The sequence below is a fragment of the Pituophis catenifer genome, unplaced genomic scaffold (assembly GCF_029215685.1).
Source record: "Pituophis catenifer annectens isolate HBS135680 unplaced genomic scaffold, rPitCat1.0.hap2 SCAF_2, whole genome shotgun sequence".
In the NCBI taxonomy this organism is placed as follows: Eukaryota; Metazoa; Chordata; class Lepidosauria; order Squamata; family Colubridae; genus Pituophis; species Pituophis catenifer.
In genome coordinates, this window is record NW_027256882.1 from 91,696,701 (window position 1) to 91,721,876 (window position 25,176).

At 38.0% G+C, this 25,176-nt stretch overlaps 1 protein-coding gene across 1 annotated transcript in view; it reads left to right on the forward strand.

The window, feature by feature from the left end:
- Positions 1 to 25,176, forward strand: part of RNF145 (ring finger protein 145) — a 75,277-nt gene that overhangs the window by 14,792 nt on the left and 35,309 nt on the right. Inside the window, exons 2-3 of the mRNA XM_070937178.1 lie at positions 5,570 to 5,782; positions 22,383 to 22,491. Coding sequence (XP_070793279.1) covers positions 5,599 to 5,782; positions 22,383 to 22,491 — 293 coding nt within the window. The 5' untranslated portion in view covers positions 5,570 to 5,598. The remainder of the gene's footprint in view (positions 1 to 5,569; positions 5,783 to 22,382; positions 22,492 to 25,176) is intronic.

Here is a 25,176-nt window from a genome sequence, read left to right on the forward strand (position 1 = left end):
GGACTACAAACTATTCATGTCAATATTAGCGCAGAGACTTAAAACAATAATTCATAAATACATACATACAGACCAAAACGGCTTTATACCCAGGAGGCAGATTAAAAATAATTTGAGAACGATTATAGATATACTAGAATATTACGATAAGAAGATAGACAAGGAAATAGCTTTAATATCTCTCGATGCCCAGAAGGCCTTTGACAACTTAAATTGGTCCTTTCTTACAACACAACTTGAATTAATGAATTGCGGAGAGAAATTCCTTAAATTGATAAGAAAGATTTACTCCTGTCAAACAGCCAAAATTGCAATAAATGGTGACATGACACAAACTTTTGACCTTCAGAAAGGAGTACGACAAGGTTGCCCCTTGTCACCTCTATTATTTATAATTGCACTGGAAGTTTTATTAACGGAAATCAGGAAGGAGGAAGACGTAGAAGGCCTTAAGATCCGGGGAGAGGAGTATAAATTACTTGCCTTTGCAGACGATGTGTTTTTCATACTGGAAAACCCAATACGATCTGGAACCAGGTTGATGACAATGATAGAGGAATACGGGGAAGTTGCGGGCCTCAAAATAAATAAGCAGAAGACGAAAGTATTGACGAAAAATATGACCCAAACACAGCAGTTGAAATTAGAACAAGAATTAGGACTTCAAATAGTAAAGAAAATAAAATACCTAGGTATTTGGTTGACAGCAAAAGCAACTACAATCAAAGAAGATAATTATACCAAATTGTTAAAACAAATCAAAAAAGACTTGGAAATTTGGAGTAGATTACAACTCTCATTGATGGGCAGAATTGCCTCAATAAAAATGAATATATTATCAAGAGTACTATATTTATATCAAGTGATACCAATACACCCCGGAAGAGATTTCTTTAAGAACCTCAACAAAACAACAATGAATTACATATGGCAGGGAAAGAAGGCCAGAATTAAAATAAAAGCCCTACAGGATTCACGAGACAAAGGAGGCCTAGCAATACCAGATTGGGAACTCTACTACAAGGCATCAGGATTGACCTGGATTAAAGAATGGATGGAACTGGACAACAAAAGAACTTTATATTTAGAAGGCTTTGACTTAATAAGAGGATGGCACGCTTTCCTATGGGACGGATCGGATAAACAACACATGTACTTCCAACGTCATATAATTCGAGCTTCATTATTCAAGATCTGGCAAGATATTAAGAGAACTCACTATACTAAAATACCAAAATGGTGGTCCCCGATGGAAGCATTGATATACCCGAACACTTTTGAAATAGGAAAAATGATGCGGTACCAAGACTTATTGAATCATGAAGGCGAACTTATCCCAAGACAGCAACTCCAAAACTCCGGCATAAATATTGATTGGTGGCCCTATACTCAAATACACTCAAGACACATAGCAGATAAAAAGCAATATGGAATCTCGAATAATTTGAACGAATTGGACAAGATTTTACAAGGCCCAGAACAAAAGATGATAACCAAATTATATAACTACTTTCTTAGATATAAATTATTGGAAGAAACAGTAAAAGAAAATATGATAAGGTGGGCCAGGGACATAGGGCACAACATTCAATTGGCAAACTGGGAGAAATTGTGGAAACAGAACATCAAAATGACAAGAGCCATACCCTACAAAGAAAACCTCATAAAAATGTTTTACAGATGGCACTTAGCACCAGCCACTTTAGCCAAAATATACCCGAACGCCTCCCCACACTGTTGGAAGTGCAAAACAAAAAAGGGGACATACTACCATGCCTGGTGGAAATGTACAAAGGCCCAACAATACTGGAAGGACATAAAGGAAATTATTGAAGAAATAATAAATCAACAAGTAGAAAACACTCCAGAATTTTTTTTATTTGGAATGATAACAACACAACACAACAAAGAGACAAAATACCTCATCATACACATTTTGACAGCAGCACAGTTACTGTTCGCGCAAAATTGGAAATCAGACCAACTCCCAACCAAAGACAAACTAATCTCAAAGATAACAGAATGTGCCGAAATGGATAGACTGACACTAGAACTCCAGGATAAAGAAGAAAGTGAATTCTATCTTGTGTGGCACCAGTGGTATCAATGGCTGGAAAAGAAAATCAGTACAAATATAGATGAAAGAGAATAGGGTAGAAAAATTAAAACCGGAAATGAATAAAGAGGAGATGCAAGATTATTTCTAATTTAAAACACCTGAATTGACAATGTATCATTTATATATTAACTTATAAAGCATTATATATTCTGATGATGATCAAAACATATATGTAAAGTATGGTGTGGGTAGGTTGGTGGTGGGAATTTGTTTGTCTTTGTAATGTCTTCGTATTTTTTGTATTGTCTTTATATCTTTGTTTAAAATTCAATAAAAAAAATTTAAAAAAAAAGCCATAGTCCTTCCCAAAGTTTTCTCCATTATTCCAAAATCCCTGTATTAGTTGACCACTTTTATCATTTACTTTTAGAAAGAGATCAGTTATCAAGCAGAATGTAAGATCTCTCTCACCCTCCCCAAGAATAGACAGAAATAGCAATATAACAGAGACAAAAATCCTGCTGAACATTCAACTTCTCCTGTTTGTCATCCTATAGTTCTCGGCTCTGGCTGAAACTAATTTTGGAGACTTTTCCTGGCTGAATAAATGAGGACATTTATATTGTGCATATATGTGTGGATGTATATACCTGCCAAAAGCCACATTCTCAATAAAGGAGTAAATTGGTTCATATCTGTAAGTGCCAACCATTTTATGTCACACAGAAAATGCTGGAAACTGGCAAAAAATGTCACAAATTATTGTCATGTGACTGCAGGACGCTGCTCTCTTCCCATTTTATAGTGATTTTTTTTTTAGAAAAATCTCCATTTTAGAAAGTAATACAGAATATCTATTAGAAGTTATGTTCCTGATTATATTCATTTTTATGATACAGATTTTTTAAAAAAATCTTATTTAAATAGAAGAAACACCCTTTTTTAAAAAAGATAATTGATTTTTATTCATCCTATTATTGGTATCAACATCCAGCCTCATTGTATGTACAGTTGGGCAGCCTTATGCATTTATAAAATAAATATGTTGGGCACTTTTTTATGACTGGCTCAAGTTACTGTATATGACATAAGTTAGCTTTGCTTCATAAGGCATGTCTTTTGTAAGGAGGCTTCCATGTGAACTACTGCTTTTTATTATGGAGCTATTTGAAAGTCTTCTTACCTATTACATTCCTGGGTTCAAAAAACTGCAATATGTAGTTGAACATGCTAGCATGAATTGAACTCCCATTCTTTGGTTCCCATTAAATTTGCCTAATTGAAGAACCTGATGTTGTGGAGCCACTACATTTTCTTTATTCCAGTGCCCCCTCCTCCAGAAATCAATTTGAATGTGGCAGGTAAATGTTAGACATATTAATTTATTATTCCTTCTAAAGAGATTCCTTTAGTCATCTGTAGAGTGCAGAACATCGTTAGCAAATTATTGGAACAGAAACTTGTGCCTTAGCTAAAGGAAAATGCATTTCTTAATGATTGTTAGAATAAAGGCAAGGCTTGATGAGAATCCCTACAACATTCAAAGTTTGCAAGGAGTTTAAGCTGTATCATGTGGTAAAGACTACGATCTGTAGGCTTGCTTTTTTTAATCTAAAAGGTAGTCATTTAATTCTTTTCTTATCTTGAGGGAAACTCAGTAGTGATGAGAGGCAATTGAATGTTTCCATTCTGTTATTTTAGTGATGTTTTTATTCTATTTTCAGGACTGAAAAGATAACTTGGACTATATCTCCATCCATACTTACAGGCTTTACTGTATAGTAGTATTTGTCTTCCATCATGCTGCGACTCAATTTATTTACCTACTGTTCATTCAAGCTGTGCTGTATTAAAACAGAAGCTCAGCTTTTCTGCTTCCTTTTGAAGACTAGTTTAGCATGACAAATTCTAGGGCTACAGTAGTGGCCAAAATTGTGGAAACCTTTTGGGAAAAGTGTATTTTTGAGATTTGATGGCTAATAACACCACTTTTTTTTTTTTTGAGCAGTACCATAAAATTATATATCAATGGAAAGATAATTTAATCAAGAATGTAATGCTTTTCAACCTTTGTTTGAGAGATAAAAGTGGCTTTTTTTTGTGGAATTCTAGATTTTAGGCCACATTCCTGCAGTCTGCGCCGAACAGTCCTTGCACTCAACTTCACATGCGTCTTAACTCCGGTGTGTTTTATACTCTGAAAAATATGGGAATTTTATGGTACTACTGCAAAAAAAAAAAAAAAAAAAGTAGTGTTATTAACTATCAAACCTCAAAAATACACTTTTCCCAAAAGGTTTCCACAATTTTGGCCACTACTGTATATTTGAATATTCATTGGATGTACCCAGAGTTTTCAGTGAATTCAAACCAGGGTATGGTATGGTTGTGCTTGTTAGTGACCTATGGCAAGCTCAAGGTGAGGTGGTGGTGCATCCATTCTGGCTCTCTTTGATCTCTCAGCAGCTTTTGGTACCATTGACCATGATATACCATGTGCCTCAGGACTCTGCCTTATCCCTCTCCTTTTTAATATCCATGTAAAGCCACTGGGAGAGGTCATAACTTAATTCACGATTAGGTGCTGATGATACCCAGCTGTATGTCTTTGTCCTCAGCTGTCCTGGTGAAGTGCTGAGTCTGTTCCCAGTGTCTGGAAGCTAGGACCATCTGGATGGGGCAGAATAGGTTATTGTTCAACTCTGTTAAAACTAAGTGGTTATGGGTTTTGGGTCTCCTGGATTTGGAAATTGCAGTGTTTCCATCATTTGTTCTGGATGAGATGGCACTACAGCATCCAGACTTGGTGAACAATCTGTACTGAAAGAGCAGGAGGCAGCTATGACTATGGGACCCTTTGGACAACTGGGTCTTGTGCACCAGTCACACTCATTCTGGAACTTGAAGGCCCTGTTCATGGTCAGTCACACCTTAGTCACCTCCCAGTTGGACTATTGCAGCATTGTGGGTAGATATGGGTTCAGCTTGTTATACCACAAAATACTGCGACCCTGTGAGCTGTACTGGCTCCTAGTAGGTTTCGAGGTATGATTCAAGATAACGGTAACACTGGAGATAGGACTGGGTTACTTGACAGATCTCCTCCCAAGAACATTAGCTAGCCCCCATATGCTCCCCTAGGGGTTTTGGCATCTTATGGCATTTAGGAAGCTTTTCTGTGGTTGCCCTTGCTTTCTGGAATGATCTCTCACCAATATATAGTTGTCCCCAACTCTCCTTGCCTTTAGGAAAGCCTTAAGACTTGGCCCTTCCCCCTGGTATTAGCGGCTGATTGAGTGATAGCACCTCCTGCCCCAAGTTGTTTTGTTGTGTGCTTGGTTACTATTTTACACTTTTGTATTTGTATATTCAGTTATTGCTGATACATTGCCCAGAGTCACACAGCAAATTGGATAGCCTTATAAATCTTAAAATAAATAAATGCAATGTTCATCAATATTACATCTATGGCAACTGTTAAACTTACTTGCTGTTTTTGGTTCTTTACAGTCTGCCCCACATCACAACAAAGAAACAGCATGGCTGCAAAGGAGAAATTGGAAGCAATGTTGAATGTGGCCTTACGGGTGCCAAGCATCATGCTTTTGGATGTCTTATACCGATGGGATGTCAGTTCCTTTTTCCAACAGATCCAAAGAAGTAGCCTAAACAACAATCCCCTCTTCCAGTACAAGTATTTGGCCTTTAATATGCATTATGTGGGTGAGTATATATGTATGTGGCCTGTGGAGAGATGAATACAGACCATTGTTTCTTGACACGGGAACATGCTAGTGGGGAATTCTGGGAGTTGAAATCCATATAGTTTAAAGTTGTCAAGATTGAGCACTTGTAGGTAATTGCTACATTCCCGCTGAAGTAAAACCTCTTTCTAACTAAATTCAGAGCATCCAGTTATGTCGTAATTGACCCTAGGAACTAAAGGAGTCAGAGTTGCAACCTCCTGTTCACACTTTAATAAGACATGCAAATATTCCAGAGACTTTACACTAGGAAGTTACTGAGAAACACAATCTGTTCTGAGGTGGTGTTTTCTAGACAGGAAATTCTGTTTAAAAAAGCCCTTGTGCCATGCTTAAAATACAATATTCATCACTACTTTCTCTCTTTCTTTAAGATGAACTCAGACATGCTGGACTCAACTCCCCCTCCTTTTTATTTCTGATATGAATGAGGAATCACTTCCTTAGTAGACACTAGGAAGTGAAAAAAAAGCAGAGATTATATTGTGCTTGCTTGGGCAGATAAGAAAATTGCATTCAGATATATCAGTACCTTGTTAGAAAAAGTGTTCAGATCATCTTGCCATGTTCCTTCAAAGTAGTAACAAAAGGAAAATTGAGCGGGACAGTAATTTCAGTGAACAGTAATTTGTCATTAACAGATCTGCTAGGGTAAATGTGTTTATTTTTAATGATGGTTTATTTGAAGAAACCAGATTGAATCAGTCATTTATTGTCTTGATTCTTCCAGGAAAGACAATGTTAAAACTGATTCATGCAGTGGTTGGTGCATAAGAACAATATAGGGTGGTTAGAAACAAATATAATCGTGTGTAATCTCTTTTTTCATGCTGGCTGGACCATGTTGTCCTAGGCTCTATCATAGCACTAAATTATGGCTTATTGTTCATCCCTTTGAAGCTCTTCAAAGCAAAGCAGTTTCCTTCAGGAAGAAAAGCAGTTGGAACAAGAATTAATTGCATTTCTTGTATATGTGGAAGAGGCTGTTGGTTTAAGTGGTTTCATGCTTTAACCAGTTCACTCGGGTCCAAAAAGTGTAAAGTTTAAGTCAAAACTATCAAGTAGATAGCCAGAGGCTTTCTCAGCGCCTCTTGAATTTCACAGTGCAGTCCCTGTTCCAACCACATTAGTGAGATAGTCCTTTAATTCTGAAGCAATTTTTAATTAAAATATTTGCAACTGCTGTACCTTTATAAATGGATCTTTATAAATGGATCTCGGGGCAGGATGAAATCAATAAAATAGATCAATATATAATAACAGGAATGTTAAAATACCAGTAAGACTTATTACTGCATATTTTTATCATTGGTATTTGAATTCAATCTCTATATATTATTACCATATTTGTCAGGGCGTACAGAAACTGGCACTATTATTTGCAAACATCTGAGATTTGGAAGAATATGGTCAGGCTTATGAAAGCTTTGTGCATTGGAAACGATTTCACATCACCTCTCTTAGTAAGCCATAATGAAGTTGATTAGTTTGGAGATTGGTGTGATATATGAACTTACCTTTGTTGTATAGTGTTCATATAGACTGGGTTTTTGTGTCTTGTTAAATAAACCCATTATTTAAATCCTGGTTTAGCAATATATGTGACATAACATGGATTTTATAATAATAAGATAGCTATGGATTTGGGAAGATGAGCAATAGTCTGTGGGAATGTCCAAGTTGTTGACTGTAGAAACAATTAAGAATCAGATTCAAAATATTCAAGGATTACGTCTTAATGAACTCCCTTATAAAAGAAGGCTGGGGTTCCTGTCACAGTTTCCTAGATCCTATATCAGTGATGGCAAACCTTTTAGACACTGAGTGCCTAAACTGTGTGTGCGTGTATGCCCAAGATGAAAGGTGCATGCGCGCATGAATGTATGCAAATATGCATGTATGCATGCGTGGACATGCATGCATGCACAGCAAAGACCCGAAGACCAGCTGGCTGGCGGGAGTCGGGGCATCCCAACACCAGCAGCGCAGCAAGAGGTAAGATCTTTTTCTTTCACGAGTTTCTGTTTCGTCGTTTGCAGGGAAACAGAAGCTCACGAAAGAAACGCCACGGAGATCTGACCTGGGGCGACAGCACGTGTGCCAACAGAGAGGGCTCTGTGTGCCACCTCTGGCACGCGTGTCATAGATTCGCCATCACTGTCCTATATCATATCCCTAATTTTGCTTTAAAACTCCCTATTGAAGTCAGTATGATTTTTTTTATTCCTTGGTCATATAGTATGGGGCTTGACAAGCCCCCATATTCAGAGGTTTTCAACTAATGAAAACTATTTCTGATATTCAACTGGTCCAATACATTAGCTTCTCATTGCTGCACTTTAGCCTTAAAGCATGGTGCAAATATGCGGTGCTCTAGATCTCTCACCCTTAAAGTGAGTGGAACTGTTGGGAGTTATGGTTCGCTAATATCTGGAGGAAGGCAGCCTTGCCTACCTGTGCTTTGAAGAGTCCTCTTTGGAAGGCTTTTCCATTTTTTAAAAATTTCCACACAGGAATATCTGAAAAGACCCAAGTGCTCAAAATAGTAGAGCTATCTTTCTATTTCCCCAAACACTAGGATCTTCCATTTCAAAGAGTTTCCTGCCATTTTGAAATGGGCATATTTAAGAAGTTAAGATACCTCCAAACCCATCCCTGGAAAATAATGCTAAATGCTTCTCTTGGTCTCCAAAATGTTGGTCTAAACGATATCGTTTTTGCTTGGTGTGGTTCAGTAATTCAGTTTTAATCCTGTTACTGTAGGTGTAGGATTAGTATCTGCTTACCTGTCCATTGCCTGCAGCATCTTGTTTTCCTTTGCAGATTACATGTTATCTGTTGTTCACCGCCACAGTTAATTTATGCCTTGCAGAGATAGCAGAGCTATCTGCTTATTCAGAAGAACCTAGTTTTTCTCTTTTCCTCCACTCAAATATCTAGATGATTCTGCTTTAATTGAGAATACCTCTTTAATGATTGGCTCAGAGGATGGAAAATTTCTTGCTCAATATAAAAAAATGTCAAGATTCATAAGTTAATTGCATGTTGCAGTTACAGTCAAATAGTGTGGTTACAGTGTTAAAATAAGAGTTATGTATCTTATGAATAACTTTCGGCCAGTCAGTAGTCATATTTCTGCCTATGCGCATGAATGAACCGTCAAACCAGAAAGTGGAGTCCTCAGTGTTTTCTGAATCTGGTGCCATGCTCAGAGAGCACCAATGACTTCACAGTTCAACTCTGAGCTACATATATTCTCTTCTATTGAAACTAGAAATCTTCCATGTGTTACAGTTTCCCAGTTTTCCTGAGTCAGGGAACTATGACTAAATGTCTCTGGAACAAGGCAGTCTTTGATTCTTTACTTTGAATTTGATTAATATTCCTATTCAGATAAAGTCAAGTTTGGAAGATTTCCTGGTTTACTGATTCATTCATCTATAGAAGGAACATCTGAGCCACCAAAAATTATGCTAATATTTTTGCTTATTATCTTAAGATGTATTCATCAGCTATGCTTTTTTGCTCAGCTTAATCTATATCACTGAATTCTTTGGAGAAGAAAACCTGGAATGGTGGGAGATGAAGTTATATGACATCCCAAACTTTGGAAAGAAAGAAGGGTCTAAATCTAAAGAAACAAAAGGCATGATATTATTGGATACCAGGAAGAGCATGGTAGAACAAAATAGGTGCAAGTAGAAGATGACATTAATGCTAGAGCTCTAGAAAGCAGCTTTGAAAAGTTACCAGAAACATTCTTGTGGCATGAAATAATGAGTTATAGTGCAGTGGTGAGGGAAGGGAAGAAGAATGTTAGCATAGCATTTCCCTGTCAGCTAAAGAGAGTAGAAGACCATTCTTTGTGCCAGACTAGTTTTTTGTATTTATAAGGCTTTCTCTCAAGACCTTCTATGAAGAAGGGATGGAGCAACCAATTCTACCTTGACTGTCTTGCTGCATTCCATGTTGGTCATAGAAGGGAAAATTACACCCTCCAGAATTAGCAGGGAAGCAAAGCAGGGTGGCAGAGGAACAGGGAAGCATTTTTCTTTTTCCCAGTTAGGTTTGTACTATTGTGCTGGACGTAACACAGATTTCAAAGTGAAGTCAGATTGAAGATAAAGGCAATGTCATTTTTTTGACTTTCTGACTGCTTGGTTCCATGGTGCCAGGATGAATGATGTAGCAGGATTTAGTGGGAGTTGTGCTGGATGTGGGTGGAAAGCATACCTGCAATTTGCATTATTGCTGACTTTCCTTCACCTTCTTCACCAGCACAGCTCTCTTGCATAAATGCACTGTTCAGCATATTGGGGTAAGCTCACATCTCAATTAGAGTATGGTTCTATTTAAAAAAATATACTGTTCAGTGTTTGTTTTCATCAACGTCGATGGCAGCTTTTCTTAAGAATTCCTGTGATTCCGGTTTTATTATTTTTCTAGCATATATACTCTGTTTACTATTTTTTGTGTACATTCCCCACAAATATATGTATTTTTCCAGATGGGAAACTCCCAACTGTGAATGTGGAAAACGAGATTTGGAAGTCACTGCATTCTGGTTTGCACATGGGTTTAAGAAGTGTATGCTGGAAAAATGTGGAAATGAATTTCATCCCCCTCACACTCTAAACAGACCAATTCCTGTCTGAATATGCCGTCCCTCTTTGTGCTTATAGCTTATTGATTCTATACTGTAATGTTTGGGGAGATCAGCAGTTCTTGCAAAGCAACAGAGTGAAGTATGGTCCTGCTGGCAGGTTAACTCTAGCCAATCATGAACCCATGGCTTACCTACAGTCTGGGCTTCTTCATTTTGCCTTCCATCATAAGCTGCCACTAATTTCCTCTTCCCATCGCACCCCTTTGCATGGAACAGCTAACTAGTTATATATCCTTTGCTTGTTGTTGCTCTCTCCATTTCAATGGCTTCCTGTTTCAATCCTGGACTGGGGCTTCAAGGAATGTTTCTCACCTATTGTCATTGTAGTATCGGAAACAGCAGAAGTGTTGAGCCTTGATGTTGTGTTTGCAGAAGCAAATGGGATTCAGTACTGAAAGATAGTGAAGCATTCCAGGCAGAGGATAGAATTTTGGCATAGATGAAGTTTGTGGAGTTAAAAAGGTAAAGGTTCCGTTTGCACATATGTGCTAGTTGTTCCTGAGTCTAGGGGGCGGTGCTCATCTTTGTTTCAAAGCTGAAGAGCCAGCACTGTCCGAAGACATCTCCATAGTCATGTGGCCGGCATGACTAAATGACTAGGTGCACGGAACACTGTTACCTTCCCACCAAAGGTGGTCCCTATTTTTCTACTTGCATTTTTTACGTGCTTTCGAACTGCTAGGTTGGCAGAAGCTGGGACAAGTAATGGGAGCTCACCCCATTATGTGGCATTAGGGATTCGAACTGCTGAACTGCCGACCTTTTGATTGACAAGCTCAATGTCTTAGCCACTGAGCCACCACGGAGTTAACTATCCCAATTTTTTAAAACTCCGTTATTAAAAGGAGTGGTCACTAAATGAAACTGTGATTGTGCTTATGTCTTACTTACTGTTTTCTTGGCTTACACCAATCATTTTTATAAAACTAAAAACATATTTTTAAAAATATATTAAACTATAAAAAGAATCATGTCAAGAATCCAAAATACAGTTAACTCCAGTTAACTGTTAACAGAGATAAGTGGGGGTGGGGGAGAAGACATAATTGTTAATGGGGGAATTATAACAAGGCGATCCTGGCAGGGCAAAACTGGGAGGACTTTGCCTAATGACAGCACGGTCCTTGCCTAACAACTGCAACTGGGAGTACTAGAACTGCTATCACTAAGCGATGTAGTCACGTAATGTTTCATCTAAAAACCACTTCAATTAGCAATGGAATTTCTAGTCCCTATTAGGGTCGTTAGGTGAAGATTACCTGTAGATATTTAACTTTTGTAGCACCCTTAAAGTTAGCGTAAAGTTTACCCTCCAAAAGAGTGTTATTAAAACATTCAAAATATTCTGCTTTTTTAACTAAGACTTAAATAATTCACCCCAAAAGTTGAATCTTGTGGCAAATGCAGTGGTGAGTTCCTCCCGGTCCGGTTCGGCCGAGCCGGTAGATATGACGTCACCGAACCGGTTCTCCCCATCACCCCACCGCCCCCCCACCGCCCCCCCACCCACGTTATTCTTACCTTTTATTTGGTCCTACCCCCAATCTGTTGGTGCCTCCTGAGTCCCAGCTGATGACTAGAGGGAAAAAAACTGTTTAAACTCTTGGCGCGGGGCTTCAAAGGGCCGTCCTACAGCTGATCAGTGTTAAAAGCAAACAAATGAGTCGGGTCGTAAGTGCGAGGGCTGGTCGTAAGTGTGAGGACTGGTCGTAAGTGCGAGGACCTTCCAGAAATGAGACTGACCAGCTAGCCACGCCCACAGAACCGGTAGTAAAAAAATTTAGAACCCACCCCTGCAAATGGATGTCTTTTCTATTAGGTAAACTTCATTCACATGTATCTGTTTTGATAGTTTAGAAATCCATTACTCAATCAAAATGAGATGCACACTTTTCAGTTCTTCAAGTTCCTGATTAGGGAAGATATTACCAAACTAAGCAGACACAAACACACACACCGCCCTAAAATAAGGAAGAATGTGAAAATTTTGCTTTTCATGCTAAACATACTCAAACAATTTTAGTTTTAGAATTCTATGAAGATACACAGGATTTTGCAGCATGAGCTAAAAAAAGGCCTCATAAATAAATGCATGTAAATATTTTTATATCTAAGGGATTTGTGAGTGTGCATGTATTCGCTCAGTGTTTTCCTCTTGTTGTCTGTAATTAATCACCTGCAGTACTTTGTGTTTAAATATGGGAAAACATTTGTGTGGCACTGCACATATTCTGGATACTCACCCCCTTCTGAATTTGTGAAGAGTGATTTGGGGAAAATATTTTGACAGTAATGTGAGGATCCTCCTGTGTGAGGAGACAGAAGGAGATGTGGATATTTCAAGAAGACTAAGTGACCTATTCTTTTCAAAACTGCAGAAATTAATTTCAATAATTCGATGATTACTATTAATATTCTTAAAATTAAATCAAGTAAAGTATCCATATCAATTTCCTTTTTCAGTTTTTTTTCGGTTTAAAGGAAGCCCAAAGCAAAGTGTTTCCATTACTAAAGGAATACATGTTTAAACACAGCCTTTTTCAGGATTGGGGAGCATAAAGCCAAATTCAATGTTATGTGTTTGGGATGGGTGGTTATATAATTGAATGTATGAATGAATAATCAAAGCCAAATTCAGTTGGTGCTCACAAGAAAGTATTCTTGGTTTCATAACTATGAATTCATATGTTTCTTGTTGTTACAATTGTAACCTGGATGTCTATTGGATCATCATCTTTATATATTTGTTCAGCAATTAAGTTGAAGTGGGGATGCAATCTTATTTATTTTAAAAGATTATTGGGCCACCCATCTTACAACACACAACCTTGGGTGGCTAACAACAATCTAACAGATGTTACAATTACTGTACGTTTACTCTGGAGCCTTACTGACACAAATGTTCTGTGTTGTGATTCCTTTCTTGTTTATTTATGTCTGCTATCAAATCTCTCTAGGATTAACTTTTGATATGAACTAAAGACATATTTGTCCACGTGTTTGGCTAAACCTGTGTTGCTATGTCATTAATGTGTTTCCACAATTATGGTAATAATCTTGTTTTATGGTTTTGAATGTTGATATTTGTTTATCTTTTTTGATTGGTTGGTTGGGGGAGGTCACTTTCGGATTACTTTTGCTTTAAAAAAATTAAAATTGGTATAATTAAATACATTTTAAATACCAGGAACCTATTGATCAAAATTATATTATAAGCTCCTATCTGCCTTCTTAAATTGGACTAGAATTACATGGCTAATAGCAGTGCAAAGTTTTGAAGCCCTTGAATGTCCTTGTCTGAGCAGGTTCAGCCGTGGTTGAGTGAATGAGAAGACTGTCAGTGAATTCCAGGGCTGTAGGGTAGACTGGGAAATTAGGAAAACATCCTGGAAGAAGGCAGTGGCAAGGCACTTCCATGTTGTTGCCAAGAAAACAGCATGCTTGTGCCTGTTTAGTCAGCAAGATGAACATGATTCAAGAATGTCTGTAGATGTCTTCTCATTTCAGGTGTGATTAAAATATGGGAACAACTTCCTTGCACAAAAAAAGATTATTACATTTCAGTTGAAAGAACTGAGTCCTGTCTTATCACAACTCATCCAGTTTCCAGTTTTCTCACACCCTTTTCCCCAGCTTTTGTCTGTCTGCTGAAAGATACCCTTTCCCATCATTTGTGCCCATGGAACTCCTCTGTGCATTTGTAGAGGTATGAAAAGATGTAGTATAACCTGCTGTAATAAAGATATAGAGAGGTAGGAGGTAGGAGTGGGTGAAAGCATTATTTTCTAGAAACTGAACTTCCCCATATTATCAGCTTAAATGGAATATTCTTTGCAAGTGATACATTCATTGTTCAGAGTCTGAACAAGATTCAACTCAGAGTCTGAGTTGAATCTTGATAAAGATGATCACTTCACCTCTTCTATTGCCTCCTCCTAAATGAGTAGAACAGCGAGGATAAATACCATGTGACACTGGTTGCCAATGTTCAAAGACACTGGTTGCCAGTGTTCAAAGATATGATTGTCATATTCCTCTCAAATGGGCATATGTTTGCACATACATATCTCTCTCATATATGTACAATCACAGGAGCAAATGTTCTATGCCTGTGTCTGCATGAAATTCTCATGCAGGATTGTAGCCTTGATTAATGACACCTCCAAGTGAGCTTTATGCTTAAGCAGACATGAATGGCTGAATGACAGATCTAGTTTTTGAATGTTTTATTTTAGGGTACAGCTATTTTTAAGTTAACATACAACCTTATGATTTGGTTTTGTATCTTTTCTGATGACATGGAGGAATGAACTCCTCTGGAATGTGATGATCAATCTCTATCTTGAGTTCCTTTTAGAAAATTAGTTATTTAACACGAGAAGGCACATGAGATCTAATGTGCTTCTCTTGTGCTTGGAACTCACTGTACAATCTATTTCTGTTCTCTTTCCATCGTGGCTGGTTGTTAAAATGCAGGCGCTGCTGTTTCAAGCACAGAAGGTGAGCCCATAATGGGAAATATTTACTGAACAGTTCCCACACACTTAGTGACTATGATAGGCTTGCTACCTTTTCGTGCTTTAAAGAAAGGGGAATTCAGATTTCTCAGCTGACATTGGGTCCAAAATGAAGTTGAAGGGCCTTCAGATTTTTCCAAGATTAATTGCCAGAAAGTAAATCCAGTTATGTAGTTAGTGAATTGATGAGGGAATAATGGCTCAGTGGTTAAAGACATGGAGCTTGTCAGCTGGAAAACTGACAGCCCAAATCCGAGACCTCAGTGCTATGCAATAGGGTGAGCTTCCATTCCTGCCGATCTTGCAGTTTTGAAAGCATGCAAATGCAAGTAGACAAATAGGTACCACTTCATTTGGAAGATAACAGCATTCCATGCACTTTGGTATATAGTCATGCTGGCCATATGACCATAGTAACATCTTCAGATAACACTGGCTTCCTCAGTTTCTTCCACTAAGAAACAGAGATGAACACTGCCTCCTACAGTCAGAAATGACTGGACAGGGAAACCACCTTTACCTTTAGTTAATGAATATTTCCAGTTAAGATGGGTCCAATCAAACTCTTAAAATGTTGAGATAATGAATTTGTCATTCAGGTTTTGCTTTGCTTCATTTTTTTTTTTTTTTTTTGGTTTTAATGTTTTATTAAGAAATTATAATAATACAATTTTTATCCATCCGGTTACATAGTATGGAAAAAGAAATAAATACAAATTACATATTGTACATATATAGATAATCTCTGCAGACCAGTTACATGGTATAAAAGAAATTGTGTTCTCATATCATTCTTAGTGTATATTTATATAATAATCTTTTACGATAAATTAGTAAAAGGTTTTGCTTTGCTTCAATCCAACCAACCATCAAATTTGTATAGTTTCACAAAAAGTGACTCTGGGAAGTATACAACAATGAACATATAAAAATGATTTATTAAAAATATAAAGCAATCAGTGTTAAAATATTTTTAAAATCCCAAAGACATAAGGGAAAGTAAATATTAAGTACAATGATAGAGACATCTTAAAATGTCACCAGCCCCCTGGATCTCTAGACCTGATGACAATAACATCAGTCCTGCCTAGTAAATCAAACAGGAAATTAGATGAACTAATTCTTTACAAATAAAGCTACATTAACTGACTCTTGAAAGTCTAAAGATCCAAACTTCAATTAGGAAGGTGTGTCCTTCCTATGTTTCTGAGTGTTTCCAAGGATTCCTTCTTGACTTGTTTGATTATTTTGCAGGCAACATCTCTTCCCCTTGTTCCCTAAAATGATCCACACATATTCTGTTTCACATAGCCAGATCTGGAACATTAAGAACTAACCTCACTTTGGAGAGGGGAATGTTCCATAAGGCAGGGCGCCACAGCAGAGAACTGCCTCTGCCAGGCTGATATCCCTCAGATAACCTGGTCCCATGTCATGACGGGCTTTAAAAGTTAAAACCAGCACCTTGAATTGAACCTGGAAGCAAAGTGACAGCCAATGCAATTTGTGGAACAATGGTATATGTTGAAGCACACATAACTGCCCACACCGCTGCATTCTGCATCAGCTGAAACTTCTGGATATTTTTCAAGGGTAGAGCATATTACAGAACACCCCCCACACACACTCCATTTAGGAGCAGGCAGAACTCAGCAGTGCAAAGGCTGGGAATATGAAATCTTTTCCTTATATCATTGTTTAATCCCACCCTCGTAATATTACTAAAGTGTACAGAGTAAATTTTTGAATTTCTCTGTTCCCCCCCCCTCCCCCGCCCCCAATTTAGGAGCTGTCTTCATCAGAGAAGCTGAGAAAGAGGAATTAATTCCTAGAACTCCCATGCCCACTTGTCAGGATCACTCATTTGGAAGAAACAGTCTTGCTCATCACTCTAGGTAGTTCAGAATTTCAGTAGGCAACCCACTTCAGTCTTTTGACTTCTATATATATTAGACATTAGCACAACTGGTACTCTAGCCTGGGGAAGGCTGGTGTCTGCATTCACAGCGTGGCATTGAAATCCAACACGCTGTCATATTAAGGAGATGTGAACATTGCCTAGAATTATGTTTTTGTTTCAAACAGTATCTATTGACAACTGATGTACCATTGAAGCAATGGCAGAAAGAGACATCTGAAAGAGATGATTTGCATGGCAAAGGAAAAAGCCAAGGGAGTTGTCCAGCATATTTCGATTTCTATTTATTTATTTTTTGCTATTGTGGGTTTACATATTTCCCAAAACAAATCCTTAATGTCTAGAATAATACCACTTTTTCAATTTCTCAGAATAATTCTTTTTGTAATCTTCAATTTCTGATACAACCAGAATTTTATCAGATTCAGTTTTGGAATATAATTCAATAGCATATTAACATCTTTAATATTTACAGATTTTATTGCATTTGTTGCATAAAATAACACCAAAGTTTACTTAATCTTTTCAAATTCATTTCCTTCCTCACTAAAGATTTTGAAGAATTTTAAATTTATTGCAAACTTAAAAATTGGCTAATTTAGTGGGGACTTCCGGTTGACATTGCGGCAAGACAATCGGGGAAATAGTGGGCTCTGATGAGTTCCGCAAAAACCCCGGCTGCCGAACCGCCGCCAATGGGTCTGCGGACTGAACCTGTCCTGTAGGGACAGGGGAAGAAAAGGGGCGCCTTGGGAGACCGAGAGGAACAGGCAAGTTCCTCGGGTCAGAGGGAACCCTGTGAGTCGGCGGCTGCCACAAAGCTGGGGCAACCAGGCAGGAAAAGTGGAGGAAAGCGAAGTAAAACGGAACCTTTTGAAGCCGGGTGAGTGACAACAACCTAGGCTTGTAACAACATTTGGAGCTATATCAGTAACTAGAAGACCCCTAGCCTAAAACAGCAGCTAAGTAACAAAGGGGCTTTGGAAAAAAAATTTTGAAACTGCAATTTTAAAGAACAAAGACCCGAGAAACAACTAATTTTGGAACAAGAACTAAGAGACTTAATTTAGAGATTTGGTAAAAGGACTAAACACTTTAAAAATCTGAATTGGACTAAGGGAAAAAAAAGATGATTTGATACTTTTTTAACTAAAAAAGAAAATAAAGTCGATGGTTATATAATAAGAAATAAAATGGAGTCTTGCATGACTAATGGGAAATGTGGATTATAGAGAGACACCATCTGGCATAAAGAGGAACTTCGTAACCTCCCTTTGTTATGAGAACTTTGAGCTCTACAGAAAAAAAAATTGCTGAACTGTGGAGGAGGATTTTTCTTTCCTGACTGCAAGCAGCTGGACTCGGGTGAAAAGAAAAGGAATTTACAATGGAACTCCTACAGTTGAATAAATACTAACTTGAATGTTGGCGCAGGAATAGAAGAAGGATTTAGCGCAGCCCTAAAAGAAAGAGATTTGATACATTATATCTGGAATAAAACTATGAAAAGAGATCTAATTGGATTTATAGAGAATAAAATTAAAAACTTGGAAAATGGAAATAAATTTATGTTTGCAGACAAGGAAATGAAGATAATGTGATTAAAAATAAAATAAAGTAAAGATGATTGTAATAAATTAAAGGGAGGCTTTTATAGAAATTAAGATTGTTAAATGAAACTAATTAATACATGTAAAGATATGTTTAATGCAAGAAATATGTTTTAATAGTAAAATGTCAAGATAAAGAATAAGGGTGAATATGATTAATTGAAAATGTTAAAAGGAATTTAAAAATATACTTAAAAATATGTTTTAAGCAAGAACCATGTCTTAAGGTTAAAATGTTATGAATGCTATGAAAAAAGATAAAGAAAAATATGATTAAATGAAAAGCAATGCATAGATGGAGGGAAACAACAAAGAAAGATTTAAGTAGAGATTGTTAAACCAACTATGAACATGCTGTATTTAACAGCCAAAAAGTTATAATATGCTGTATAGAACAGCCAAACAAATGGTCATGCTGGGTATCAGCCAAAACGAAACTTAATATGCCTTGTAACAGCCAAAAAACAAAAATAGAGATGCTGTATTCAACAGCCAAACAAACCTGAAGATGCCGTGTAATGGCCAAAAAACAAAACTAATACGCTGTGTTCAACAGCCAAACAAAGGGCATGCCGGGTAATGGCCAAAAAATAAAAATATGCTATATTTAATAGCTAAAACAAAGGGCTATGCTGTGATTAACAGTCAAGAAATAGAAATGATTGGTTTAACATCAAAGATAATAAAAAGAGGTGGGATAATTAAAACGAGGAGGTGTATGTTGAGAGTGATTGTTAAGATAAAATGCGTAAGTTAGGTTTAATAATAATTAAATAATTAATGAATGTTTAATCTGTTTAATATAATTGTATGATTTATATTGTCAAATATCCATCTAAGCAAATGAAAGAGAAAAATGAATTGTTAACTGGATAGGATTTAAGATTTAAGTAACAGGTTTTTGGGGATAATGGTATAGTTAAATAGATAGATTTGAGGGAAATATCTGTTTAAAATATTGAGTTGTGTTTAATTGAAAATAAGATTTGTTAATGATTTGTTTTAATCTGTGACCGGAGCAAAAGCTTCGTTTTGAAAAGAAGTGTTTTATTTTATTTTTTTGTTTTAAAAAAATAAAAAAAAATATCCAAAAAAAAAAAAGTTGGCTAATTTAGCAAAAGATTTGTTTTCATATTAGACATGGTAAAGAATACTTAAAAAGGGTTAGCATTCAGTTTACGTTACAAATAGAAAATTTACTTATCTAAAATATATTTGCTTATGAACTGTGCTTATGGTATTACAGAGATTGATATGGTTTTAAAAAATGAATGTACTTTTTAATTAGATACTACATTTCATTATATGAACAATTATGGATTTGTTTAACATAGGACACTGCAAAAAAAGATTAATATTGGAAAGACTGCGCAATACCAGATTTACAGTTTCTTTTTATGTCTCAGTGTAATGAAGAGTGTAATCAATATTATTCCACTTTGTCAAGGTTTAAAGATACTTTTAAAAATGAATGGGCTTTCCTTTTTTCCTGTGAATAGATCAGATCCTGTTCTCCACCCTTTAGCTAAATCAGAAGCAAAGCTACAATATCTGACCTAAATGAAAAGCAGTTGACCTGCCTTTATTCTGGTTTTTGTTGATCATGCCCAGATTTAAATCTGAGCATACTGACTTGAAACTCTGATCCTGATTGTGACTTGTGTTGTATATGTACTACTATAATTTCATTGCCATTTGCTAACATTCATTCAGGAACTTTGTTTACTATCTGAAGTGGCTGCTAGGCTTTACTATAGGTATGTTTCAAATCTTGATTTTTAAAATGAATTTTTGGCAAAAGGAAAAGTACCATATTTTTCGGCGTATAAGACGCCCTGGACTATAAGATGCGCCTACCTTTTTTGGGAAGGAAAACAAGAAAAAAATATCTGCCTTTGTCTCTGCCTCCCAGCAATTTTCCTCCTTGCAGCAAACAGCCTGTTTCAGTTTCAGTTTCATCACAGCCTGATTAGCACAAGAAAAAAAAATCTGCCTCTGCCTCCCAGCAATTTGCCTCCTTGCAGCAAACAGCCTGTTCAGCACAGCCTGATTAGGACAAGCAGCTGATTGGCCTCCCTAAAATCAGCTGTTACAGGCTGCAGGGATTACCATAGCCTATTGCCGCCTCAGCGTGCCCCATTTTCTGGGTGGACGGGGCCACATCCAGTGTATAAGACACACCCAAATTTTCACCCTCTTTTAGCGGGGAAAAGTGCATCTTATACTCTGAAAAATACACTACTTTTTATGATTCATTCCAGGCAGTCACTGCCTGCTGCTACTCCCGCCATTGTATGTAGCACTATAACACTTAGACTTATATATTGCTTCACAGTGTTTTACAGCCCTCTCTAAGCGGTTTACAGAGTAATTATATTGCCCCCAACAATCTGGGTCCTCATTTTATCAACCTCAGAAGGATGGAAGGATGAGTCAACCTTGAGCCTGGTGAGATTCGATCTGCCAAACTACTGGCAGCCAGTGATCAACGGAAGTAGCCTGCAATACTACACTCTAACCACTGTGCCACCACGGCTCATATGGGTGACTGGAAGACTCAATTTGCGGAAAGAAAAGATGCATATGATTGCAAAATTAATTCTGTTCATTGTCTTTCTTGAAAGATACAAAATCATATTTTAAGGCTTTGATTGACGTGGGAGGGAGAAAATAATTTTGTGCTTTGTTTCTCATCAGCAATCATTACAGGAACTAGGGCTGGAAATAAACTTCCTATTCAGAAGTTGGGTCCTGGTGTATTTTATTGAAAAAAAATGTGCCCACTGAAACAATGGATAGCAGGGGAAAACTGTTGTCCCTCAAATAGAACTTGCTGGTATCTTTAGACTGACATTGAAATTAAGCATTAAACCAAAGCACTAAACTTTTAACGGATAAGAGTTCACTTTATCACATTTGTGGTAAAGATGGAAGAAAGGGTAGACAAGCAGTTATAAATGTCCACCCCAAATATTGGATATCACCACTCTCAAGTAGACTGTTTATTGTTACCCTGGGAGAATCTTTCTTTCTTTGTCTCAGCTGTCTTGAAGGAGGCAATGGTTTGATGGCTTCTAAAGAAGCCATCTCTGGGTTCAACCATACTTGATGACTTCTGCCCAATATCCAACCTTCTGTTTTTAGGAAAAGTCTTAGAGAAACTAGTGGGGCATGAGAATTTTTAGGATCTGAGTGCAAAATGCATGATCTGGGCCCCTTTCAGTCATGGTTCAAACATAGGCATGAATCTGAATTTCATTGGTCACTCTGGTGGATGATATGCAGTAGTAAACTACAGTACACTCTCTCTGGACTTCTGAGCAGCATTTGAGACCCACATTCTTGGCATCAACTGGACCACTACAAGATTTGGGAAGGATAACATTGAATGCAAATATTGAGAGGGGCATGGTTCCACTCCTTTCTGAACAGGCAGTTCCAATCAATAATGCTGGAAATGGGAGAGGTGAAATTGGTGACAGAGAGGTCATTTGGTTTTTTTTAAAAAAATCCATATTAAACTTCTATTTAAAACTATTGGGAGACATCAATTCTAGGTGTGAGACTAATTGAAGATACAGTTGAGTCCTTAATTTAGTGTCTGAAAGTTGTGAGGAACTGGATAGGAACAAAAAGGCTAAACTTAATCCCAGCAAGATGGAGGTGCTGTTCATCCAAAAGCTTGGGTAATGCTTGGGTCTTCATGTGTAGAGGCTAAGTATCAATAATGAGACAGGGAAAGCATGGAAGTCCATAGTAGACGTCATGACATCCTCACACAAATCACTGAAAATCATTCGGTAAGGATTTCTATAGTTAACCCTGTATTATTTCAATTTCTTATTCAGGTTATATCTTAAGTGTTGTGCTCCTAACCTTGCCCAGACAACACCTGGTTCAACTCTACCTGTATTTTCTAACTGGACTGCTGCTGTATGCTGGGCATCAGATCTCCAGGTAAGAATAACAGAATTGATTTCCTTACCTGCCTGTTTAATTACATTGATATTTCCTTTATATGGGCATGCCTTCTCGTCTACTAACAAATTATATATGAAGGTGATTTTATTTGAAACAGGTCTGACATTAATTATTAATACTTCGGGACTGAGATCTCCAGCTGTCTATCACCTGGTTCCCAAGATGTAGCCTTGAGGCTGGAAATCAGTTTGGAGCTCTGCCTTTCACTTCAACAGCCCCCCGCCACATCTCCTTACAGTGCTGTGTCTGCCCCACTGTCTTCATAGCAGAGTTGACCAATCTTTCCTTCTCTCCCTTTGCAACTACAAAGGAACTTCCATGTACCTCAACCAGCCCAGTAATCCAGACCTGATTCTGGAATAACAGCCTTTCACCCCGAGTCCCTTACGTTCAACTGTATAATCATGCATAGTTACTAATTTATATACCTTTCCTATATTGCAATATTACATTCTCTTGCTCCTAATGTCTGGTTAGTTGGGTTTTATCCCCAGACTGTCTTTCACCAGAGACAGGGCCCACCAATCTCCTGCTTCATCTCTCACCTGGGCAGTCCCCAGCAATCACTGACAGAAGACCCAAAGGCATTTTTTAAAAAGGCAACTGGACTTTCTTGGGTTTTTTCCTTGAAAATATTTCGCTTCTCATCCAAGAATCTTCTTCCATTCAGTTCTTGGATGAGAAGCAAAACATTTTCAAGAGAAAAAAACCCAAGAAAGTCCAGTTGCCTTTTGAAAAGCACCTTTGGGATAACCATGATCTGGATGATTGAGAATCTCCATGGGTTTACAGAAGAGATTAGTGGCACTTTGTGACAATTGAGGTACCCAGTGAGCTTATCATCACAGTCTGCCTATTTCACGCCTACCATCAAGATCAAAATTGCCAATTCTTCATTCCAAACCCACCCAAAGTCCCATGGAGTCATAGTTCAGGTCCAAATTCACAGGAAATTGCAATAAGTTTAAATACCAGCCTGATCTCCAGTTTTCTCTAATGATGTGGTTCAGAGTGCCTACAAAATATGGGATAGAGGACTGGAAAGATACCATTTCTGTGCCGGTAATTGTTGATTTGTATTACTCTAGAAGTCAGCCATATGGATGATGATTTTAAAGACTGGGAAGTCTGCTGTTAAAAAGCACATCAACTCTGTCTGATCTTATAAATGGGCAGAAACAATAAGAGATAGATATTCAGGTGGCACGCAGAGCCATATCTGCGGGCATGCAAGCCGTTGCCGTAGCGCAGCTCCAGTGTGCATGGGTGCCAGCCAGCTGATTTTCGTCTGGTCCCGCCCCTTCCCTCCCCTCCCAGGGGTCTCCAAGTGGCCCGTTTTGGATGCCAGGGCTCGCGTGGAGGCTGTGGGATGTTTTCAGCCTCTGGAGGGCGGGGGAACCCGTTTTCGCCTTCCCCAGGCTCCAAGAAAGTCTCTGGAACCTGGGGACAGCAAAAAACAGGCCTTCTGGGCCCACCGGAAGTTGGGAAATGTACCATTTCAGGCCTCTGGGGGAGTGGGGGAGGCCATTTTCACCCTCCCTAGGCTCCGGAAGCTTCAGGGAGGCCTGCTAGGCCCAAAATGGAGGAATCATGCACGCATGTGCAGAAAGCGTGGGGGGGGGGGTCGCAAGGGGGCAGGGCACGGGGAGCATTGAATTATGAGTGTGGATGTGTGCACCCAAGGAAAAAAAGGTTCACCATCACTGGTATATACTATAGTATAATATAATATGTTGAACATCAGTCTAGCCCAGTATCAATCCCCAATGTTTAATAGGACTTGGTTGTTATTTGTAGTACTATTAGTTAAAGTATTTATTAAATTATTTTCATAAAATAAACATTTGGTGGTTGATGAACAATCTGAAACTTGATTAAGGGGTCAGTGAACTGAAGTGTTTGGGGATCCACTGATAGAAGTGAGCTTTGGCTAACAGAAGCTTTGGTATGAGGAGATACTCCTAACTCCTGATTCTGGAGTAAAGTCGTTCAGTTGAGTGCCTCATTTTCATATAAAGATAAAGGTAAAGATTCCCCTCACACATATGTGCTAGTCGTTCCCAACTCTAGGGGGCGGTGCTCATCTCCATTTCAAAGCTGAAGAGTCAGTGCTGTCCGAAGATGTCTCCATGGTCATGTGGCCAGCATGACTAAACGCCAAATGCACATGGAACGCTGTTACCTTCCCACCAAAGGTGGCCCTTATTTTTCTACTTGCATTTTTTATGTGCTTTCGAACTGCTAGGTTAGCAGAAGCTGGGACAAGTAACGGGAGCTCAACCTGTTACACGGCACTAGGGATTCAAACTGCTGAACTGCTGACCTTTCGATCAACAAGCTCAGCATCTTAGCCACTAAGCCACCGTGTCCTTTTCATTTTCATATAGTTTCTGGGAAATGAACGAGGGTATGGAAGCATAACACTACTAGTCATGCATTCTTTGTTTGATTGAAGTGCCGTCAACCTGGTGTTGACTCTTGAGTGACCATACAGGTAGATTCTCTCCAAAATGACCTTCAATGTAGTCTCAAGTGGTGGATCTGTCTTCCTTCTGTTTAGTAGATTAAGCATCCTTAAGTATGAATAAAAAGCATGACTATGCCCAATGATTTTGAAATTCATTTCTGGATGTGCTTATCTTTATCTAAATCACTTTTTTC